This window comes from Strongylocentrotus purpuratus, unplaced genomic scaffold, assembly GCF_000002235.5.
Source record: "Strongylocentrotus purpuratus isolate Spur 01 unplaced genomic scaffold, Spur_5.0 spur5_scaffold_8, whole genome shotgun sequence".
Lineage (NCBI taxonomy): Eukaryota > Metazoa > Echinodermata > Echinoidea > Camarodonta > Strongylocentrotidae > Strongylocentrotus > Strongylocentrotus purpuratus.
Genome location: NW_022145614.1, coordinates 14,193,391 through 14,215,792, shown reverse-complemented (window position 1 = coordinate 14,215,792; position 22,402 = coordinate 14,193,391). Strand labels below are relative to the sequence as shown.

Genomic DNA, 22,402 nt, shown 5'->3' with positions numbered 1-22,402 from the left:
TCTATTTCTTATGAAGTTTATTAGGTATTTTCTGTCACTGAATGTGCTGTGTACCTGAAATTCATTATTTCTTCCCCTTAAAAATACTATGTCCCTTTTGCAGCCAACATCAAATTCTGTAGAACTTTGCAGGAATTATGAGTGTGTCATGTATGTCCTATCTGTGAAATTTAAACGTAAGCAGTGTCCTAATATTCAATTTATGCAAGGAAACCTGTTTACTTGCTAGACTTCACTGTCAGACACTATGGAGTGACTGACTTGCTTTTTTTCTTCTTTGGTAATAACATAAAATGAGCTGTAAAGGGTATATGAGCATTTGTCTTCATCAATAACCCACTTCTTGTAATGGCCAAAGTTAAACTGATTTAATCTTTGCGCTGCATAAAACGTACAACCATTCGGTACAATGGTCAAAAATCGGACTATAACTTACTGGCTCTATTGCTCTTAAGTTGATTTGACAACTAATAGTCGTTATTTTCCCACTTAAAGACATTTTCAAGCCCCCCTTTGTTTAGGGAAGTTCTAAATTAGTATTATCTTTCAAATGCTGTTGGAATCTAACCTTTTCATTTTTTTTGGCCTGCAAATGGGACATAGTACCTTTAAGGTCTTTTTAAATTTTAATTCTTCCAATATGTGTTCTGCTAGAGCTTCCAAAATTGAAAGAAACTATTTTCAGAGGGCTTCTTCCATGTAGGAATAAAAAGAACAAGAAAGCTTGCAATTTTTTTTCTCTCCCACACCAGAAGCAAACCTTCTGTATGATTATGATCCTATAGGTATCATGATAAACCTCATTCTACGGCTTAGTGTGGACCATGAGATGCCATTAGTAAATGGGTTAATTGATTATGAAATGGCAGTCAATGGCAACCAGTGTCGTATCCAGAGGGGGCATCAGGGGCATATCCCCCTTCCTTCCAAAAAGGGGGGGGGATGGGGAGAAGGAAGAAAAAAACAGTTATTATAATATAATTTTTTTTTGTTGATTTTTGTTTTTTTTAAATATAAATTATTGTCACAACATTTTTGAACTTCTGCCTCCCCCCCCCCCCCCCCTCTCACAAGCCATAAAATTCTGGATTTGCCCACAAACATAAAGGTGAATAATAATTGATGCTCTGGAGTCATGAGACATGGCAAGCGTTTATTTCTGATCATTATGATTGACAACGGCACTCTCCCCCCCCCCCCTAATAGCTTTGTGTTTGTTTGTTGAATATGAAAACTTGTCTGATCATTGTCTTGCCTCTCTGTTTTATGCATTAATTTTGCTTGAGGTTTGACTTGTTTATTCAATGCCAGACATATACTCTGGATTGTTTTCATGACATTAATGTGCGGGGGGGGGGGGGGGGGGGGGGGGGGGGGGGGGTGTAGTAAAGAGCTGTATCATAGAGAGACAGACATACACTGTGGAGGCCTAGTTACATAATTGCTCATTGTGCTTTGGATGAGTTGTTAATTGGATCAGCAGATTTATTTTTAAAAAAGGGGCACCTTGTTGGCTTTTGTTTCCCACCCCCACCCTCCATCCCCATCCCCCATCCCCCATCCCCCTTCCACCATAAAAATCTAGTTTCAGACTACTTCTACATAAACCACTGCAATACTCAAGACAAAATGGGAATGTATGGCTCATACCCCCCCCCCCCCCCCCCCCCCCCCCTCCCCCCCCCCCCCCCCTGAGAGGCAGAAGGGCATTCAGGGGGGAAATACACGGGGCTCGGGGTGAAGTAGCCCCCGAAATGCCCAAAAGAGCCCCCGAAAGTCATAAAAAGCCCCCAAATTTTGCATAGAGTTCAATGTAAAACAAATTAAAGAGTGTTATTTTCATGCAAGCATGCTTTAAAAGTAGCCCCCGAAATTTTTAAAGTAATTTATTCCCTGAGGGCATTCAATCAGTATCATGAGCTAACAACCTTCCAGCTCTAAGCACACAGTATCTTCAGCGTCAAGGTCGTGTCCTCAGACTACACCACCACTAAAAGCGTGATCTCATCTATCGTGCCAATGATACACTATCGTCAAAGATATGGACCGTAAAAGTCACGACGGTAAAAGTGGTCACACCACATGCCCCAGCCTTTCTCTACGAGCCCTCCCTATCACTGATTTTGACTGGCGTGTGGGAAATGACTTGCCTTTATATTGCTCTATAGGTAGTCCATAGGCCTGTCCTCATCAGCTCCAGATTGCCAAATATCCCGCTATTTGAACTATCCCGATCGCAAATTATCCAGTTAATTTGCGTCTTCATCAGCCCAAAGTTGCAATTAGCTGGATATTTGGTCGAGATAATCATCCCAAGATATCTTGGGCTAGTTTGCAAGATATCCCGCTATTTGGGTTTCACCTGAAATATTTGAAGTACATGTACTTGTCTTATGCTAATCAATTTAGAGCTAAATCGTAAAAGTACATTCTTCTTTTGACTTGCTTCATAACTTTGTTGGGTTTCACCTGAAATATTTGAAGAACATGTACTTGTTTTATGCTGATCAATGTAGGGCTGAAATATAAAAGTTTATTCTTCTTTTGTCATGCTTCATAACTTTGTTGGGTTTCACCTGAAATATTTGAAGTTCATGTACTTGTCTTATGCTGATCAATTCATGTACAATGTCTGTTAGTTTTTTACAGTTTTTGTGTATAAGCAGGTAGTCATGTTTCCAGAATCAACAAAGAAAATACTGTTAGAAAAACATGAATCTCAGGACAGATCGGCTCTGAAATACAAGGCCATCCACCTACCCTTATACCCCTATTCCTGTCACTTCATTGCTGCGACGTGACGAAACGACAACAGACGAGCTACGACAGTGCTTCACCCTACAAAATCCCACAATCCTTGTACCCCCTTGTCTGCTGCCTCCATTGACGGAGAGCCTCCCCCATCAATGTCAATCAGGCGACGGGCCCGGCCGCAGCTTCGGGAGGGAAGTAAGGAAAGGAGGTTTTAGGTTGGATTAGACGTAATTGACACCTTAACCCACAACCACTTACCCCTATACTTACTCATCACATCACCTCATCCCTTCCCTCTCTCGTCACCTCACCTTGTCATATCAAAGATGATGCCTCCTCCAGGGGGGTGTTTCACAAAGATCCTAAGTTGGACTTAAAAATTATGGAAAGCCATTAGCATCTATGAAAATATTTTGTTAAAGTTATTTTAAAAGGCATAAAATGTTGATTCAAATCATTCATATTTTCTATTATCAAGGAGATTTCATGTTCTTGGTGTGGAATTTATAAAATACTTGAATGTTTGCTTTTGAATATATTTAATTTTAAGGCTATGAATGGCTCTCCATAATATTTAAGTCCAACTTAGAGTTAAGTTCGACTTAGGATCTTTGTGAAACACCCCCCAGGCTTGTCAAGTCTGCTCTCTGGTTTGAGAATGGTTTGAGGATGAGTGAGCTCTGTGAACAGGTTTCAATGTCCAGGAGAGCCTTGCTTGCTCGCTTGTAGGTACTTTGCCCTTCAAGTTCAGTCTATGGCTTCTTTCTTTGTAGACCTGTTGTCTCTGAATGAATGGCAACATTCAATGAAAGAATAAACCTTTAAATATCACTTTCTCTCCCTGTTCTCCCCTCGGCCTCTCACATCAAAGGTGCTGCTTCTTTACTCCAGTCCAAAGTTTCAAGTCCGCTCCTTTGCTCTCGATGGGCAAGCTTTGCAATCAAGTCACCTTATTGTTGTCTAAAGGAAAGTTTTATGAAAGTCCAAGAGAGCTTTGATTTTGTTCTGAGGGCAAGTTGCCCCCAAATTTCACTTTATGACTGTCCCCTCATTCTGATCTTATTTTTCACACTACACAGCTTTTTTATGCTTTGCTTTGCTTTGCTTTAATAAGAGAGCTCTGCAAACTGAATTGGTGAGTAGATATACAATTAAGCTAAGCAAAATACCAACAAAAAAATTGCATTAAAGTAGTTCTCAAGGAGGGTATTGATATATTGATTTTCACTTCATTCTTTAGGAATGTGGAAAATAAAAAACAATAGAAAAGAGCCAAAACTCTCTTTCAACAGAAGACAAGCTTTTCTCAGTCCCAAAATGTTATATAAAATGAAAATTTAAGTGTTTCTGAATAGATTTTCTTAAAAGGCCTACTGAGAAGTTAACTCCATGATTGCTTCAGAATATTACAGTGAATGGAATTGCAACAGTTAAGTTCACCTCGCTGTGATGCTAATGCTACTAGGCAGAATTGAAAACCAATATATTTTGACAAATTTGTAAATATAAGCTTAGAGTAGATTTCAACCACCATGAGTCAACCACGAGTATGTCATCCATTGTCCTGCTGTCCCAAACTGGACAAGAAAATAACAGATTTGACTGCCTTCCAACCTGATGATAAATACGACGGTTTTGTAGTTCACCGCTATGACGGTGTTGTGATGTTCCCTTTGTTGGAAACACTTCAAAAGCAAAAGTAATGATAAAGTGAGAAGAACTGAAAAACTTTATTTCTCTCAGCGCTCAGAAAGAAGTAAAATATAGTGAATAAAACACAGTGTGATTGTAATAATATTGACAGACTTTTAAGGGGATATATAAACAAAGAGAAAAGAGGTGATGCCCCTTATTGTTGAAGCTCTGTTATGGATTATGGCACACCAAGAATGTTTTGGCATGACAGGTTTTAACTCTGTTTCGTAGCTGAGCATTAAGGTTAAAGGGAGTGTAGCTTGGCAAGTACTGGTTAACTGGTTAAACGAATGGACTTGATTAACGGAAGTCAGCGATTTAATCTCTACATGGTCAGCGTTCGGGAAGCAGAAGGTGAGACCGTCTCGCCTCACGCTTCGGTTTCATTATGTTGCACGCTCGTGATTGTTGCGGTCGCGTCGTCCGTAGTCATATTATACTCGATTGGCCCTGAGTCAGGCCACGGGGTAAGACATGTAGTCTCGTCAGGCTACACCCCCTTTAATGATTTCTTTAAAACCAAACTTCTTGACTTTTTTGGCCAAATCCCTATTTTCCCTTTAAAGCTTTCTTGCATGACACAGTTTTTGCAAGATTAACTCCAGGATTACAAACCAAAACCTAGAAGATTGAAAGGAAATGAGACATTCTCTGAATATTGATTGTTACAAGTTTGCCAGCAACCGAACAATTAGCCTCAAAGTTTGCTAAACAATAGCTTCCCAGTGAAAAGAGATTTACCCTCATTTCCCCCATCTCAATTTTTCTTGGGCTTCATTCCAAACTTGTTAGTAACCAAGAAAAAAAGTTTATTTTGTAAGTAGGTTTTGTTTCCCCCCCGCTGTGTTCTCCCGTTGCACCAAACTTTATATGGTAGAGTCAAGTTTACATTAAAGATACATGTTCTTTGAACTTGATTTGAAAATAGCAGGCGAAATATAGAAATTTATTAATTATTACTCATTTTGTTCACCATATGTAAAATTAGTAGAATTTACTTGCTCAATTTACAACTTTGATAGATGTTCTGTTGCTCAATGTTTGGGGGGAACGGGCTATGATTGTGAAACCACAAGCACCGTTTCTGAGTTTCTTATGAGAAGATGAAAACTAATTGTCCCCAGGAGAAATCAGGAACACGTTTTCAGTCAGACATTCATCGTGGCTATGGCTGTTTTTAATTTTAAAGACATATTTGATCTTTTAGAACTTTTATTCCATGAATGTCTTTAGGGATAGAACAATGAATTAAGATTTCCAAGAAAGAAAAATTTAATTATCAGTTTAGTACTCTGACAAGGTGGGTAGTTTAACACCTAATGATGAATTTTTGTTTTCGTTTTTTGGACTGTTTGATACAGATAATTATTGGCATGGCCAATGTACTCAGAAATGCAGTTTTAAAAAAAAAAACGTATTTTCTGTGAAGCATTGACCTTGAAAGACTATGAGTTAACCTTGATAAAAGGTCTTCACTGAATTTGTGATTAGCCTTTATTGGGAAGAACACCCTTTCAAAGATCTAAACCCGTAATGGAAAAGGAAATCACCTTTCCTCTCACGAACATGGCCCCGGTCCTTGGAGGGGGCGGATGACAAAAAGGAAAATTTCCAGGAAACAGAACTGGAGGGAACATTTCCAGCGCGGAATCTCCAAACTCACCGTCGTCTGGGGAGAGGAGAAGAGTCATGTTGCATTGATATTTTTATTGACATATTACGAGGACAAATGACTAATAAACTTGCATTGTCACGCGACAAGGGCAAAGCGTTTTAAAGGGTCCTTATTTCAACTTTAGCTAGCCTTGTTCTCTGCAGCATGTCGCAGAAAAGGCGAGAAAAAGAGGGTTGTGTTGCCTCATTTCATGTTGTGTTTAAAGGAAGGGTGAGATTAGCAGTAAAGGTGTGAAGAGCTTCTTCAGTTTTGCCTGGCATAGCAACACTTCCAGCTGCATGTGGTCAAATTTCAGATAAGCATTTGAGTTTTGAGATTCCTCTTAATCAAACATTTGTTTTTAAACCTTCTGTGGGTGAAAAATAAGCTTTATCAGATTTCATACATTGTGTGTCAAGGTAAGATTCAGATCCTTTATGCCTGACATAGCAACACTATTTGTTAACAATCATATTTAACTTGTAATGGGAGAAGGATTTGGTAGGAAACTCGACATTGTCCTTTAACTCTTTTGGCTGGCCGTAGACTCGGGCCTCTCATCTTTGATTATATTGGATTGTGCTAGATCTAAAATGATTTCCTGAAATATCCAATTGTTAGTCTCCTCTCTTTAATGTTTTTCTTTCCCTCTTTTTGATAAGGATTCTCTTTTTTCCCACTTCTTTCTCCCTCTTCATAATCCTTTTTGTATATTTTTTTATTGTGAATAAATAGTTCAATTCGTTTTTAATTTAATTATTGCTTTAAGTAAGAGTATTGCCAGCTACAACTTTCACAATGTATAAATTAACGTTTGTACATCCTGATCAACCGCTGATGTTTGTTAACAAATTTATTTAGAATCCCATTCAACGTCTTGCTTGCTTTATAAAAGATAGGGATTTCTTTTCTTTTTTTAAAGATTTTATTTACTTCGGAGACCATACCGAATTTTAGAATTTTGCTATGGTGCAATACTTGTAAATCTCAAAATGATAAAGGCATTGAGGCTGTTCCCCTTTGCCATCATAGTTATGATTACCGGTATCTTTAGCCCCCACCCCCCCCCCCCCCCATGAATGCCTGAGGTGGCCTTCCCATAAAACTGACAACATTAAAGGCAAGTTCTTAGTATATATATTGAAAGCTAAAAGGGTGTTAATTCTGTGCAAAAAGATATCAGTAAACATCCTTCTGGCTCTGCAGAATATTTCTTCCTTTCATCTCCAACTCTATTCCTAACTCCCCCACCCCACCCCCCTCACCCCTCACCCCCTCACCCCCTCACCCCTTCCCTTCCCTTTCTTGTCATACATGTATTACCACTACACACTCCTTTCCCTACCTGTTATCAGAGATGCCAGTCTTCAGGCTTTTGCCTGATTTCGGCCCTGACAGCTTCCCATTTCAGGCTTTTTCAGGCTTATATTGTACAGCACATAATGGGGCTTTAACGTGTTCTGGCTTCTTTTCAGGCCCAGTGTGTAAAACTGACTGGCATCCCTGTGTTATATGAAGAAAAAAAGTTATTCACATAAAAACTGCTCCACAAGGAGATCTTTAAGGCAAAAAATATATGTTGTATATTTAGAAGCACAATTTTTTTGTGTGGGTGAGATAATCTTGAAGAGATTCCAAGTCGCGTGACTCGGAAGTACAGATGAATGTTACATTCGTGACTTGGGTGAGATAAAGGTGCACACTGTTTTATCGCATCTCAGTGCCAATTTCTTTTTTTTTAAATAGTCCTAAATATAAAAACAGATTACTCAGACAACGTGCAACTTTCTCTCTCTCTTCATATTTTGGTGATCCAAAGCGTATACTACAGGAGTTCGTCTTCTAAAGAGTTGTGATCGATCCAAGTAGTTCTTTATAAAGCCAAACTTGCAGTTGCTTATCTGTTTTACAGATTTGCAAATGATATTGAATTCATGCTAAGTTGCAATCGATTTGGATCAGTCACAATGTTCTATAAGACAAGGCCCTTGATTTCATGACCATAACTCCCTCCAAGTCTCATTAAAAGTTTGATAGACATGCAGTCTGTCTTTAAAAGGTCATTGCTTATAGCATTCAACAGTGCAATTATTCACTATTATTGCAAACGAACTCAGAAGCACATTTATATATATATATATATATATATATATGTCATGGAGGAAGTCAAAGGAGGTTTTGAACGCAGCCATGTTTCGTGTCTCACGTCGTCCTCTAGGAGTCGACGTATGTACCCATCGAAATAAGGAAATAGAATGTCTCCCAGAGATGCCGAATTAGAAATAACTTCTCACGGAATATGCCCGAAAACCGCTGCCTTCGCTGTCGGGGGAAGGCCTCGTTCGTGCAACTAGAAGACAGTGGTCCCAGAAGTGTGGCTATAGCCCCGCCTATTCAAATTGCTGTAATGCCACCAGTCTCCTCTGAGGATGTGGCTCTTCGTATTTCCAATGCTCAGCCTATGTCGGGCGAGAAAGTGAAAGCAGTGACAGTGAATGTCGTCCGGGAGGAGGAAAGGGGAAACGATTTCATATCTTAATTCGGCGTGTCATGCATGTGGTCTGTATCAGACAGTTTCCTGGCATGACAAGCGGTTAGTCTGCCTGGGAAGCACCCCCACGCTGCTGAACATCAGAGTGGTCTTAGCAACCATCGATGATAGAGCAAGAGATATGATAAGACATCGTTTCTTGAAGCAGCCCTCTTCACTAATTCCACGACTCTCCTCTCCCACTCGGATTAGAAACTAGTCATATAAAGAGAAGAGGATTAATGTCAGCCAAACTTTATGGTTTCTAGATCATGAAATATTCTTAAAGTGTACCCATCCCGAAATCATGTTTTTCTCTTGATGTAAAGGCTTCCATGGGCCTAAATATGAGCTTCAAATATTACTTCTTCAAAGAGATAGTGCAATTTAAATACATTCTAAATTCTAATGAACTGTCTAGTTGAGAAGGGTAGTTACTAGTTAACGCAGGCAAATACACTCCCATAGAATAGGGCGCTCACAGAACCGACTTGGGATCCTTGCATGGCGCATACACAGATTATTTTTATTATTTTTTTTTTGTTATTCTTTTTTTTGGTCCACACTCCTTGACCGTTAACCTTTAGAATGCTAGGGAAATTGATTTTAGCAATACAGAAGATATTTTTTCAGGTGATTGGTATACTTTGAATAGGGCACAGTGATATCTCCAAAGGAAAGTAGATCACATTTTTATGAGGTAAAGAAGTTTTTAAAAATGGATATGAATAATTTTAACCTTAGTGTAAAATTTGAAGGGGACACACACCTTCTTGCCAACATTCATGCATTTTTCTTAGAAATGTGATATTAGTAACATATGTTAATAAAGTTACAAATGAGTAGATTTACAGGAATCACTGAAAGTAGTACATCTTGCATTACAATTTATTACCTAATTAATTAATGATTAATGGTTAATTGATTAATTAATAACCTACAGGTAACCTCTTTAAACAACTGAAATGAACAATAGAGAATGGCTGGATCCAGATCAATCCAGATTAAACCAGATTAAACCACCCAAGGGTGGTGAATAAGAGAAAGTGGTTGGATCCACATCTGACTACCCAAGGGAGGAGATCAAGAAATTACATTTGGATTCTTAATCATCAGCCATCAAATAAATGGAGATAGCTAGATCCGTAAAAAAATCATTTTCGTCTTCTGATGAAGATCTTTGATAGAGACATGAGCAAACCAACTTTTTACTTGTGTCTAAATTCATGCCAGCTGAAGCATTGTGGGATTTCCAATTTTGTCAAAAGAGGAACCATCTAAATAGGAAGTCTACTCAACAGAGGTGGAGTCTGACAAAACTACTTCCAAATGTTGTGTAAGAACATGACCTTGTATAACTTAGGTTGCGTTTATCGACCAAATTTTTGGCTAGAATCAGGTTTCTCAAACGTCTTTCAGGCAAATTTAGAAGGTGATAAACGCAAAGCCTTTTTTAAAGGGCTTTAGATATGGGCATGTCTAAAGACGCAAAAAGGTGTGTTTTGAATGTGACATACAGCCAGAATCACATTTCTGAGAGATCGATAAACGCAAAGCTGTTTTGAACCTCACATACAAATAGGAATTCCCAGGCTAGTTTCCGGTTCGGAGAAATAGCGCTGAGCAGCTGCGAAGAGACAAGGCATTTATTGTGAATCGTGAAGAGTCGATAAACGCGACATCCCGCAAATCACGATCTTATAGTGGGGTTTGATAGTGGGGTACGATATGTACATATCTAGTGGCAAGCCCCGATAAACGCGCCCTAAGATGCAGTTTTAAAAGCACAGGCTGGCATGCTCATGCCCTTTAAGTTTAATAGCTAGAGAGCAAGTGTGAAGTCTATCTAATATTTATTAAATGGGGTATTTTATTACAGATCTGTCAATTTCTTTCCAACGGGGGAAAACTGTTTAATGACATTCGACAGTTTCCTCTGTCTTGCATTTTGTAAACTCCTGTCATCTATTTTGTTTTTCTTCTGCAAAATTGAGTGACAATTTAGTATGGCATCTTCAGCAGGCAGCTTGCTCCGTTACGGTGTATTTCTACAAAAAGATTGTGGCATTAATTGAGTCGTAGCTTAACGCTGCTCCGTAACCCGTGTTTGTGTCTGAGCAATCTCTCCATCTTGAAACCTGACAGCTCGAGACCCTTGCGCTGACAGGAAAGTCGTCACGGAGATGATAGGGTCTGGGAGCCGCTGGAAACGAGGATCGCACTGGGTCCACTTCCTCCCCTCCCCCCCATCCATCCCGGCTAGCTACCCACCGGCCCACGCACGATCCGCGCCTCGCTTCGCGTCTCGACATGCCAATAACTACCCATGATGCCCCCCTTTACCTTGCTCCGGCTTCAACGATGGGCTGCCTGCCTGCCTGCCGCTCACTGTCGATGATTCACCACCGGGGTGATATACCTTGCGTGTTGTGTCTGGGTGTCTCTCGTGACTGACGAGCGCTGCATACGCTTGGCTTAAAAACCTGATTCACCGTGTGTCTATTGTGTCTGGGTCTGTCTTCTATCTGTGGGGGTGTGTTCACACTGATGCATGTTCTTCTTTGACTCTGCTGAGAGACAGAGTTATCTTTAATCTCTGTATAAAAGTATAAGTGACAAACTCTTTCTGGCTCTCTGCAGACCTGTATAGGCAGTGTAATTTGATTTTTTCTACTTGTTCCTCTTTCATTTTGTAAGGCCTAAAATAAAGACAAAATGAAATGAAATAAAATGTTTCATTTCTTATTGGCATCTTCCATTGCTTTCCTCTGCTGTTTCCTTTATTCAAGATAAATCGTCATAACTCACAAAGTTATAGACGATGATATCATTTCCAAGAAGGTCATATTTCTGTTAAAGGCACACTGTCCTACTTGTAGCTACTTGCTCCCTCTATATAGAAAACTTCCCCAATCGGTGCCTGTTGGTCCCCCATGATCCTCTTTTTCTTATGTTAAATGAGAGCTGAGTTAAGATAGCCACCTGTCACAGTGACCTCGCTGGCTCGCTGGGTGGTCTAATCCCTTCTAGCTGAAGTAGTAAAGCCTGCCTTTAAAGGTGAATGGAAAATAAGTAGCAGGAAATGTCTTGCAGTCCGGAGAAGAATGCTTAGAGCTAGGACCTTTATAATATGATATGTATATATCTGCCCAGTTATAATGTTGATAAACACACAGGGAAAAAAATACTTTAACAATTTCGGGGGCTACTTTTCAAGCTTGCTTGCATGAAAATAACACTCTATATTTTGTTTTGCATTGAACTCTATGCAGTTTTGGGGGGCTCTTTTGGGCAATTCGGGGGCTAATTCGCCCTGAGCCCCCATGTATTTTTTTTTCTGTAAACACATTCAACTTTCAAGTATCAATATGATTACAACATCTTGCCCCCTTCAGACTGATACCTTGCTAGTACCATTGCTGAAGATGCCTCTTATAGCTACTTGTTTATGTTGGTGTTAAAGCCATGTTTAAAGCCCATCTGCACTAGTTTGGCCAGGGGGATTAGACCTCCCTGCAAGGTCACTGACAGGTGGTTATCTAATCAAATCAGCTCTCAATTAACATAAGAAAGAGGGGATCATGGGGGATCAACAGTCACCGAGTAGGCATTATTTGTTATATAGTAGTGCAGTGGGGGCTTTAAATGATCCAACTTGACACCCTTCTCGCCCTGAGCAAGCATATAGATGCGTGTCTATACCCAGCTATAGGTCTGGTGTGAACTAGGGCCTAGTGTGAGCACAACTCTTCAGCTCTCTCAGTCAGGTAGCTTGAGAGTACCCAAGGCTGTAGTATGAATATTATAGGTATGTGAACGATACAAGCTCACATCATCCTTGCCTTGAGCAGATACTCGTATCTCTGCCAAGCTATAGTTTCTATCAATATATTCATCTTCATCTATGTTGTATCGATGTGCACCAAACATGATTTGGTTTTCTCAGACTCAGACAGAGAATACCATGGCTGGCTAACTGCCGTCTATTATAGGTGTATGAATGACTGCCTGCCAGACAGACAGATATTATCTATCTGAACCTCTCATTTTATTGCTACACATGATGACGTGACTAGCGATTACATGCCAAGCGACTGCCCAACATATGTTGTGTCATTTTCACGTTGACTTGCTTTCCTCGCAGTTTCTGCTCATTCTATTCCACATTTTATCCACAATTCTGTTTTATTCTTGGGATGTCTATCCCTTTTCTCTCTCCCTTTTTCTCTCTTTCTTTTTCTCTCTCCCTTTTTCTCTCTCTCCCTTTTTCTCTCTTCCTTTTTCTCTCTCCCTTTTTCTCTCTTCCTTTTTCTCTCTCCCTTTTTCTCTCTCCCTTTTTCTCTCTCCCTTTTTCTCTCTCCCTTTTTCTCTCTTTCTTTTTCTCTCTCCCTTTTTCTCTCTCCCTTTTTCTCTCTTCCTTTTTCTCTCTCCCTTTTTCTCTCTTCCTTTTTCTCTCTCCCTTTTTCTCTCTCCCTTTTTCTCTCTTCCTTTTTCTCTCTCCCTTTTTCTCTCTCCCTTTTTCTCTCTCCCTTTTTCTCTCTTCCTTTTTCTCTCTCCCTTTTTCTCTCTCCCTTTTTCTTTCTCCCTTTTTCTTTCTCCTCTTTTCTCTCTTCCCTACCCTCATGGTATCATATTGTTTAGCCAAAAAAAAAGATGTAGAATTACCTGACTGCTTCTTTATTATAAAGCCTTCACTTCTTTTTCTTTCTTTTTTGCCTTTATTTTGCAACTCTTGTTACATCTTCAAATATTGGATTTCCAAATATCATATCTCATTTCCTTATCATTTGTCAGAAATATTGCACCGTGTAAGTGCTGTGAATTTTCATCATCATCATCATTCTTATAACAATAGTAACCTAAGCAACAAAAATACATCATACCACACAAATACCTATCCACAGTGTGCAAGATACTCAATGTTTTATAATCTTTTTTTACAATTCATTTTGTGTCCATGACGTGTATGTATTATTGGGTCCTTGCATGGTGACGAAAAGCCATTTCCTTACAAATTGTTTTTTTAAAAATACCATTACTTAGGTTATTTAAGAATTGGCAGTTATGATGACATTGCTTACTATTGACATTGACCTGGCCTTGTTCTATGCTACAACCATTAAATGTGACGTATCCTTTTTGCAGGCATGAAATATGAAGTTGGATGTAGACATTGGTTTAGGGGTGAAAACATGGTTTGAGAATTTGACTCGTACTGAAGGATTTTTAACTGACTTTTCATGGAATTGTATCGATTGTACAATGTGGAATTGAAATATTTGTAGTCCAATTTTCATACATGTTTTTTCAAGGAACGACTTATGAGCTAAATATTCATTAAGAATTAAACATCTTTCTTATCCAAGTCAAAAGGTCAAGCCAGACCTTTAAGAATGAGGGAAGTAGGAGAGCATTATACCTCTAAAACTATTGTAAATTTTCATTTCTAAATTTCCAATCTATCATTTTCAGTTTAATTCAAAACTCTAAGTCTGATACAAAATGATGCGATGTTCAACAAACTCCATGCCCATGTCAAAATGTGAAATCTTACCTTTAAGAATATGGGAAGTGGGTCAGTGAATTACTGTGGGTTTCTCTCCAATGTCAATGTTTTGATAGGCGATTCACTAGAAGCTAGCCAGCTCTAACACCGCTCCTATGGCCCGATGAAAGATGCTTTCCTTATTCTTTTAGTATAGGTAGTAGTGACTGCAATGCTTTTACCAGAGCTCATTATGTTCTTTTCTTCTCACAAATTCACAATTGTAGGACCATTTACACAGCCCAAAAAACATTTTGAAATATCTGTATTCTTTTTTTTTTTACTGCCATTTACGCCACTGGAATAATGATAATAAATAATAATATTAACAGTTTATTTACCCAGGGTAGCCACTTCAGTTATGAAACTGCTCTTCCAGCGGGCCCTGCATAACATAATATGTTATTACTACCCTTCTCCAATCTAATATGCTGAGCGCTGAGCGCTGAGCGCCTAGCTAGAAGGCAGAAGGTCCCATTGTAATAAGTCTTTGGTATGACTCGGCCGGGGTTCGAACCCACGACCTCCCGTTCATGAGGCGGGCACTCTAACCAATGAGATACCATTCCCGGTGAATGACCCATTGAGAAACTGGTGATGTTTACAAATTCTGGGAAGGGGGGGGGGGTTGTGAGTGGTGCACATGCGCCACTTGTCGCTGCGCTGCATGCGTTAGCACGGAAGCGAGGAGTCACGTGACCAAAAACCAGAATGATTCAACGATGTTTTGAGAGCAAGCATTTACCAGAGCTGCCAACCTTTCCGTTTTTGCCGGAAATACTCCCTTTTTTCCTCCAAATTACGGTATTACGTTTTTTCTTCATAAAATCAGTTTGTTTTTTTGTTGTTTTTTTTACATTCCACACGTCAAACAACTGCCCTAAAATGGTGATTTGATCACAAATTCAATAGAAAACTAATTTTAAAACATACTTGAAGAGAAAAATATTTTCAAAAAAATGAAATGCCGATAATACCAAAATAACCACCAAAAAAATTACCTGCTTGTATGGAAATAAACAGCATGATGAATGAACATTTCTGCATTGGAAATGTGTCGCACGTGGTTGTAAGTTTTGTTTTTATGAATTCCTTTTTGTTGCCATCATGATTCCTTTTTTGGGTCGCACAAGGTTGGCAGCTCTGATTTACACTGCAAAAAAAACGGTTAAGTTTTTGTCATTTGCCATTTGGCCTTTTGCGCGTTTACAGTGCTAGTTTACGCGCCTTTTGCTCACTGTTACAGGGGTCTATGTCTTTGTTAAACACTCCCCAGGTTGGCTTTATACCTCCTTTGGTAGTTAACAAGTGCCATACTTGTGTGAGTTCTGTCCAAGTTTTCTAGCCTGATACGGCACTCATGTCCTTTGGCAAGGCATTAATATTCATTTGCCATACTCGACCCAGGTGAGGTACATGGGTATCTGGCAGAAATTAATTCCTTAAAATGCTGGAGCGCTGTAATGGCAGTTAGGCTAAAGCCGGGGTAATAATTAATGCGCCTCGGAATAGAATTTCTAAATAGACGGCGCTATAGAAATGCCTTTAAATATTATTATTATTATTATTATTATTATACATCCTAACCTTTCTTAATCTTTTTAGTCTGTGCCACGATTAAAACAAGCAAGATCCTGCTTGGGGAAGGCAAGTAAATGCGATGAACAGCGACGATATCAATTGCAATTTAATTTTTAGCCGTTGTATCTCGCTTGTAACCTTCCCATGCTATGTTGTACCTGTGTATTGTCGTCTCAATGTCTGGAAAAATGATCTTCTTCCACGAACCCATAGGTCATGAATATGCCCCACTTTCTACTATCTCCCTCTCTTTTTCTTTCTCTGTCTCGCTGTCTCTTTCTCTCTCTTTCTCTCTCTCTCTCTATCTCTATCTCTTTCTCTCTCACTATCACTTTCTCTGCCTCATATCTTATGTACCTCCCTCTCTCTCTCTCTCTTCCTCTCTCTCTGTCTGTCTTTTTGTCTCTCTTATTTTTGTGTGTGTGAGTGTCTTTCTCTCTCTATCTATCTCTCCCCCTCTCTCCCCCCTCTCTCCCCCTCTCTCTCTCTAAAATGACAGTATATTTTATAGGACCATATGTTGCGGTTTTGCACGTATGCAGATATTATCTATATATATGGTTACAGATTTATCCTAGCTTCTCAGTGCAATGTAATATGGAGATGAGGGTACTTTACTTATGGGTTTATTACCCATCATGTAGCTTCTTTTGTTTCCTCTTGTCTTCGTACTCTTCAGTCTCTCTGCCTCTCTCTTCCCTTCTCTCTATCTATTGTCCCTTTTCCTCTCTTCTCTAACCTCCCTTCCCCTTTCTCTCCCCTCTCATTCTCCTCTTTGCGTCTATTCTCTTTCCCTTTTCTTTCAAATCTCTTCTCATTTCTTCTTTTCTTTTTCTCTTTCCTTTCTCTTCTCTCATATATTTTCTTCTTTTCTTTTTCTCTTTCCTTTCTCTTCTCTCATATATTTTCTTCTTTTCTTTTTCTCTTTCCTTGCTCTTCTCTCATATATTTTCTTCTTTTCTTTTTCTCTTTCCTTTCTCTTCTCTCATATATTTTCTTCTTATCTTTTTTTTCTTTCCTTTCTCTTCTCTCATATATTTTCTTCTTTTCTTTTTCTCTTTCCTTTCTCTTCTCTCATATATTTTCTTCTTTTCTTTTTCTCTTTCCTTTCTCTTCTCTCATATATTTTCTTCTTTTCTTTTTCTCTTTCCTTTCTTTTCTCTCATATATTTTCCTCTTTTCTTTTTCTCTTTCCTTTCTCTTCTCTTTCTCTTCTCTAATATATTTTCTTCTTTTCTTTTTCTCTTTCCTTTCTCTTCTCTCATATATTTTCTCTCCCTTTTCCTCTCTTCTCTCTCCTCCTCCTCCTCTCTCCCCTTTCTTTTCTTCCTCTTCCTCCATCTTTGAATACCCGTACGGATGATTCAGGAGAATACGAACTTAAACATGATGCGAGTTCATGATAAATTCCTGACCCACATTCAAACAGTGTCTAGACAGGATTTATGTGCTTTGAAGACAAGGTAATCATCTCAGAATTCATTCATTCAACTGCATTTTTTACGCTTTTTCAAGTACCTGTCAAGCGTATGATATATCTGAATGAAGTTAGTCCATTACATCTGTAATGGCTCAATAGTGAGTCTTCAATGTCTCGTATATTGGTCAGTATCTTGTGTCTTGGTCTTGTTCTTGTTTATTTCAATTTTTGTTCTCCATGGCAATTCAATTATTACACTATATTTGAAATTGCTCAATTCTTGCCTCGTAATCGACAACTGACCGTGTCTTTTTCTTCTTCTTTTATTTTGTTACCCTATTTCCATTTTGTGTGGAAACTTTCTCTAACTCTCATTTAATTCATAACTGAAACTATGTTTTGCTCCCTCCCCCCCCCCCCAACAAAAAAAGTATGTACTGTAGTCATGCCCAAAATTGAATTAATATGCATCTATCACAAGACTTGTTTTATAAGTTGGTGAATTGTTACAGATGTAAAGGAATTGATTTTCATTCAGTTTGATTGTTTTATTAAATCATTCACGACTCTTAACAAAAGAGACAGAAAAAAAATCATAACATTTCAAAATCATATCTACAAAGGTAAAACTATGGGATGTTAACAAACCCTTGCTTTTTCATTTTTTTAATAATTTGTATCCCATTGAACCATGAGCCAAAGCAGGGAAAAATACATGGGGGCTCGGGCGAAGTAGCCCCCAAAATGCCCCAAAGAGCCCCCGAAAATCATTAAAGAGCCTTCCAAACTTTGCATAGAGTTCAATGCAAAACAAATTAAATAGTGTTATTTTACTGCAAGCAAGCTTGAAAAGTAGCCCCCAAAATTGTTTTAATATATTTTTCCCTGAACCAAAGAAGTGTGTCTCTGGGAAATATTTGTTATAAAATTGTATCCAATCGGTGACATTTTCACATAATCACATGGTCTTCACATGCAAGGCTCTTGGCTATGTGAAAACATTTACAATTGTGACATGTATCACCCATACTCTGGGAGTGACAGGGCGCACTGTAAAGATAATCAGAGATAGTCGGAGAGAAAGGTCTGAAAAGTCATCTTATAACCCAAAGACAAATTGTAATGGTTTAAAGATACTATGTCCCTTTTGCAGCCAACATCGAATTCTGTAGAACTTTGTATGAATATGTAATGTATGTCCTATCTGTGAAATTTAAATGTTAGCCGTGTCCTAATATTCAAATTATGCAAGGAAACCCGTTTACTTGCTAGACTTGACTGTCTGACACTATTGAGTGACTGACTGGCTTTTTTTCTTCTTTGGTAATAACATACATAAAATGAGTTATAAAGGGTACATGAGCATTTGTCTATATCAATAACCCACTTCTTGTAATGGCCGAAATTAAACTGATTGAATCTTTGTGCAGCACTAAACGTACGACCATTTGGTACAACGGTCTGAAAATCAAACTACTACATTCTGACTTGGTAGCACTTAAGTCGATTTGACAACTAATAGACGTTATTTTCCCACTTAAAGACATTTTCAAGCCCCCCCCCCCCTTTTTTTTAGGGAAGTTCTAAATTAGTATTATCTTTCAAATACCGTGGGAATGTAACCTTTTCATTTTTTGGGCCTGCGAATCAGACATAGTACCTTAAAAGGGGAACAAACGTGGATAATTTGCGTAAAAGGTTTGAAAAGTCATCTTGAAACACATCAGGTGCGCTTGCAGCACAGTATAGACGATGTTCGCGTAATGTCTGCAATTTATAGATTTCTAACATTTGTTATTGTTTATCATAATTCTATTCAATTCAATGATCCTGAACAAACTGTAACTGTTTAAATAGCACTAAACAAGAAAAGTTAGATGAATACTCTAATGGCCCATATCAAGTTAGAACAGTTAACCAAGCACACACAAACAAATGGGAGTATCATTTGAAAAGTATCATAATGGCCCCAAACAATTTTGTAATCATTGATCCCGTTTTATGTTCCATTTTTTATTTATAAACATTGCACAATTAGTCCTCTGATTACTACATTTACTTTGTATCTCTTAATAAACTAAGTTGAATTTAATTGAATTTAATTGAATTTAAAAGGCATGGAGAAAAGAAACTGGATTAAGAATTAAAAGCCATGTAATGGCATAAAACAAATGGTAAAGGTTAAAAAGGGGGACTGAACATGACATGCAGTGTAAGGTTGAAAACTCATATAATGGCTAGTAACAATATGGAACCATTTAAAGGGAACTGAACACAAAACATTGGAGTAAGGTGTAAAATTTGTTTTCTAATGGACCAAAACAAATTGTAACAGGTTAAAGGGGACTAAAATCACCAAATGCAAAAAAGTATATTATTAAAGGAGTATGAATTGAAAGGGTCATGTAATGGCACAAAAGAAATTGAAATGGTTTAAAGGGGACCAAACACACACAAAAGTGGGGTTATGGTCTGAAAAGTCATCTAATGAACCAAAACAAATTGTAGAGGTTTGAAGAGAACATCAAAGAAATATTGGTATAAGGTTGAGAACTCGTCTAATGGCCTGAAACAGTTTTTAACAGTCAAAAGGGACCAAACACTAAATATCGGAGCAATGTTTAAAAATTGTCTAATTAACCAAAAACTCCTGGTAATGGTTTAAAAGTGTCCAAGTGCACAAAGTACAAGTACAATCTGGAAAGTGGAAAGTCTTCCGATGGACACTAACAAATTGTTATGATTTAAAGAAGACCACAACAATTTGAATGTTGTTGGATAAAATTAATCTGATGGCCAGATCAAGTTGTAAAAGTTGCGAAATGATAGGGTACGATTTTGAAAGTCATTTGATGGACCAAAACAAAATATGATTCAAAGAGAAACAAACACAACAAAATCGGAGTATAGTTTTGGCTTAGTATGTTTTAAAAAGTTATCCAATGACCCAAAATAACTTGAAATGAAAGGGGAACAAATTTTGTTAAAGTATTTTGATCTGTATATTAATATTGCTGCTATCGTATGTTTTTAAAAAAATCAAATCAAATTTTACCTTGGTTTTAAAAAAAATGCATCTATGCTCTTAAGTAAAGGTAACAACATACTACATACAATATTACATTTAGATCATTCTTATTTCATGAACAGATAAATGGAGGAGAAAATATAGACATCATTATGGAGAGGTGTATGATGCTAAAATTTGTTTTTGCATTAGAAAAGGATGGATTTGATGTCAAACATGAGGATATGATTTTTTAGTTTGTTTTACCTATAGAACTAACATACATTTAAAATTTAAGGGGGAAGGTAGCCTCTGGATGTTCCATGTTAAGTTGGAAAGAGCAAATTAAGGTCTTTGTTTATAAATATATACATGAACACATTTTCATTTCAAATTTCATTTGAGGTCGCCAATCCTAGTCTATAGCATTGCTTATGATTGCGGTTTCCTGCACTTTTCTCACAGATAGTTTGGATAATACTTTAAATTTATCACAATATGTTACAGAAATATTAAGTTCATTATTATATGTATATATGTAAATAAAATGTTGACATGCAGTTATTATTGTTTGTATATTTTGTATGATACCTTACGGTTATATGTTCTTTGTTGTTCAGTTGTTGTATTAGGAAAAATGCAGAAATACAATCAAATCAAATATTGAAAAGTTATTTAAAATTAGCATCGTTGTCTTATATTGCTTCTGCCTAATAAATTGCTGAAGAAAGTTTAAAGGAAAGTTGTATGTATTATCCAGTGGAATCATTCAGTTTAGAAAGTCAATTTTCATTTCTGGGACTGTGTGTGTAATACAGCTATGAAGTTTTGAAGCAAATGAATGCCTGTCAGTGTGTCATTTAAAGAAACTATTTTTCATTACACAATTTGATCACAAACCAATTTTGTGATCAAACTTTACCTTTGATGTATCAATTAAACATTTATTCCTCCCCTCTCTTCTTTTTTTCTCTCTCTCTCTCTCTCTCTCTCTCTCTCTCTCTCTCTCTCCCTCCCTCTCTCTCTCTCTCCCCCCCCCCCTCTCTCTCTCTCCCCTCTCCCCTCTCTCACTCTCTCTTCCCTTCTCCTTCCAGACGATCATGTTCGTCGGGACCCTGGAAGACCCTGGGCAGCTGGTACTGGTAGAGCGCCCCCAACAGGCCATCTTCGAGCAGTTACCACCCACCCTCCAACAGAAAAAGTTTGGAACCTAGATAAAGACTTGTCAACGACCCATGCTGGCATCGGTGACTCTGTTCATTGCGGTGTCGATGCATAAAGGATGTTCAAAAGGAAATGAGAAAAACAGTGTGCTTGGTCGATATAATGGATTGACTCTAGACGTCTTTGGGTACTTTGAAGAAAGGGTCGCTGGGGCTTCTTTTAAAAAAGTTGCAATGTGACTAACATGCAACCAATCTATTTTAGGAGTTACAAGATGTGTTTTTTTTTAATGCCAAGGTCCCCTTATATTTATGCTTGAAAGGAGTGCCATCATTACATAACTGGTCGCCTGCCCCTCCCCCCCCCCCCCCACTCCCTAAAACTAGCCTTGATTTATACATCACTATGACATTCCTTCTTAGAAAGAAAAATGAAATGTGACCTCTGTGCGAATTCAATCTCATAGCCTCAAACAGCATGTCTGAATCATACCAAACTGTCTTAGAAAGATGCTTTTAATCTTATGCTGTCCAAACGACTGTTGACTCACTCTCCGAGTCTCTGCTTTCATTCAACCTGCCCTACATTCGTTTTTTGTCGTCGTTGGATTTTATTTGTCGGATTCTAAATATTATGAAATGCTGGTGAGTTATCAAACCTTTTGTTCCCAAGGTACCAAAGTCCATGGAACCAATCAGACGTAATTTGTAATTCAAATCATCAGTAATGAGAACTAGAGAGAGAGAGAGAGAGATTTTATTTTTGGTGGCGCAGATTTTCAAGGCTGTGAAAATCATTAAGGGGGGTCTTTTAGAATATCCAGCCATGGTTAATGTTCCAGCGATAATCAACAATTTTGTTGTTGAGTGTTTCCCTCCACAAAACTTGCTGGGAGCCGAGATGATTATTAATTCATAACAATTAACCCAATATTTCTGTCTGTCTGTCTGGCTCAAAAATCCCATACTTGATCAACTATTGTTAATGCTTTTTTTAATCTCCCAAAAGATTCATATATTTTAATGCGGAGTTACTGCTTCTTTAGCTCCAAA

General features: G+C 38.1%; 1 protein-coding gene across 1 annotated transcript in view; it reads left to right on the top strand.

Moving 5' to 3' along the window:
- Positions 1 to 21,400, top strand: part of LOC579132 (U3 small nucleolar RNA-associated protein 4 homolog) — a 45,116-nt gene extending 23,716 nt beyond the window's left edge. Inside the window, exon 7 of the mRNA XM_030975648.1 lies at positions 21,281 to 21,400. Coding sequence (XP_030831508.1) covers positions 21,281 to 21,400 — 120 coding nt within the window. The remainder of the gene's footprint in view (positions 1 to 21,280) is intronic.
- Positions 21,401 to 22,402: the final 1,002 nt, after the last annotated feature.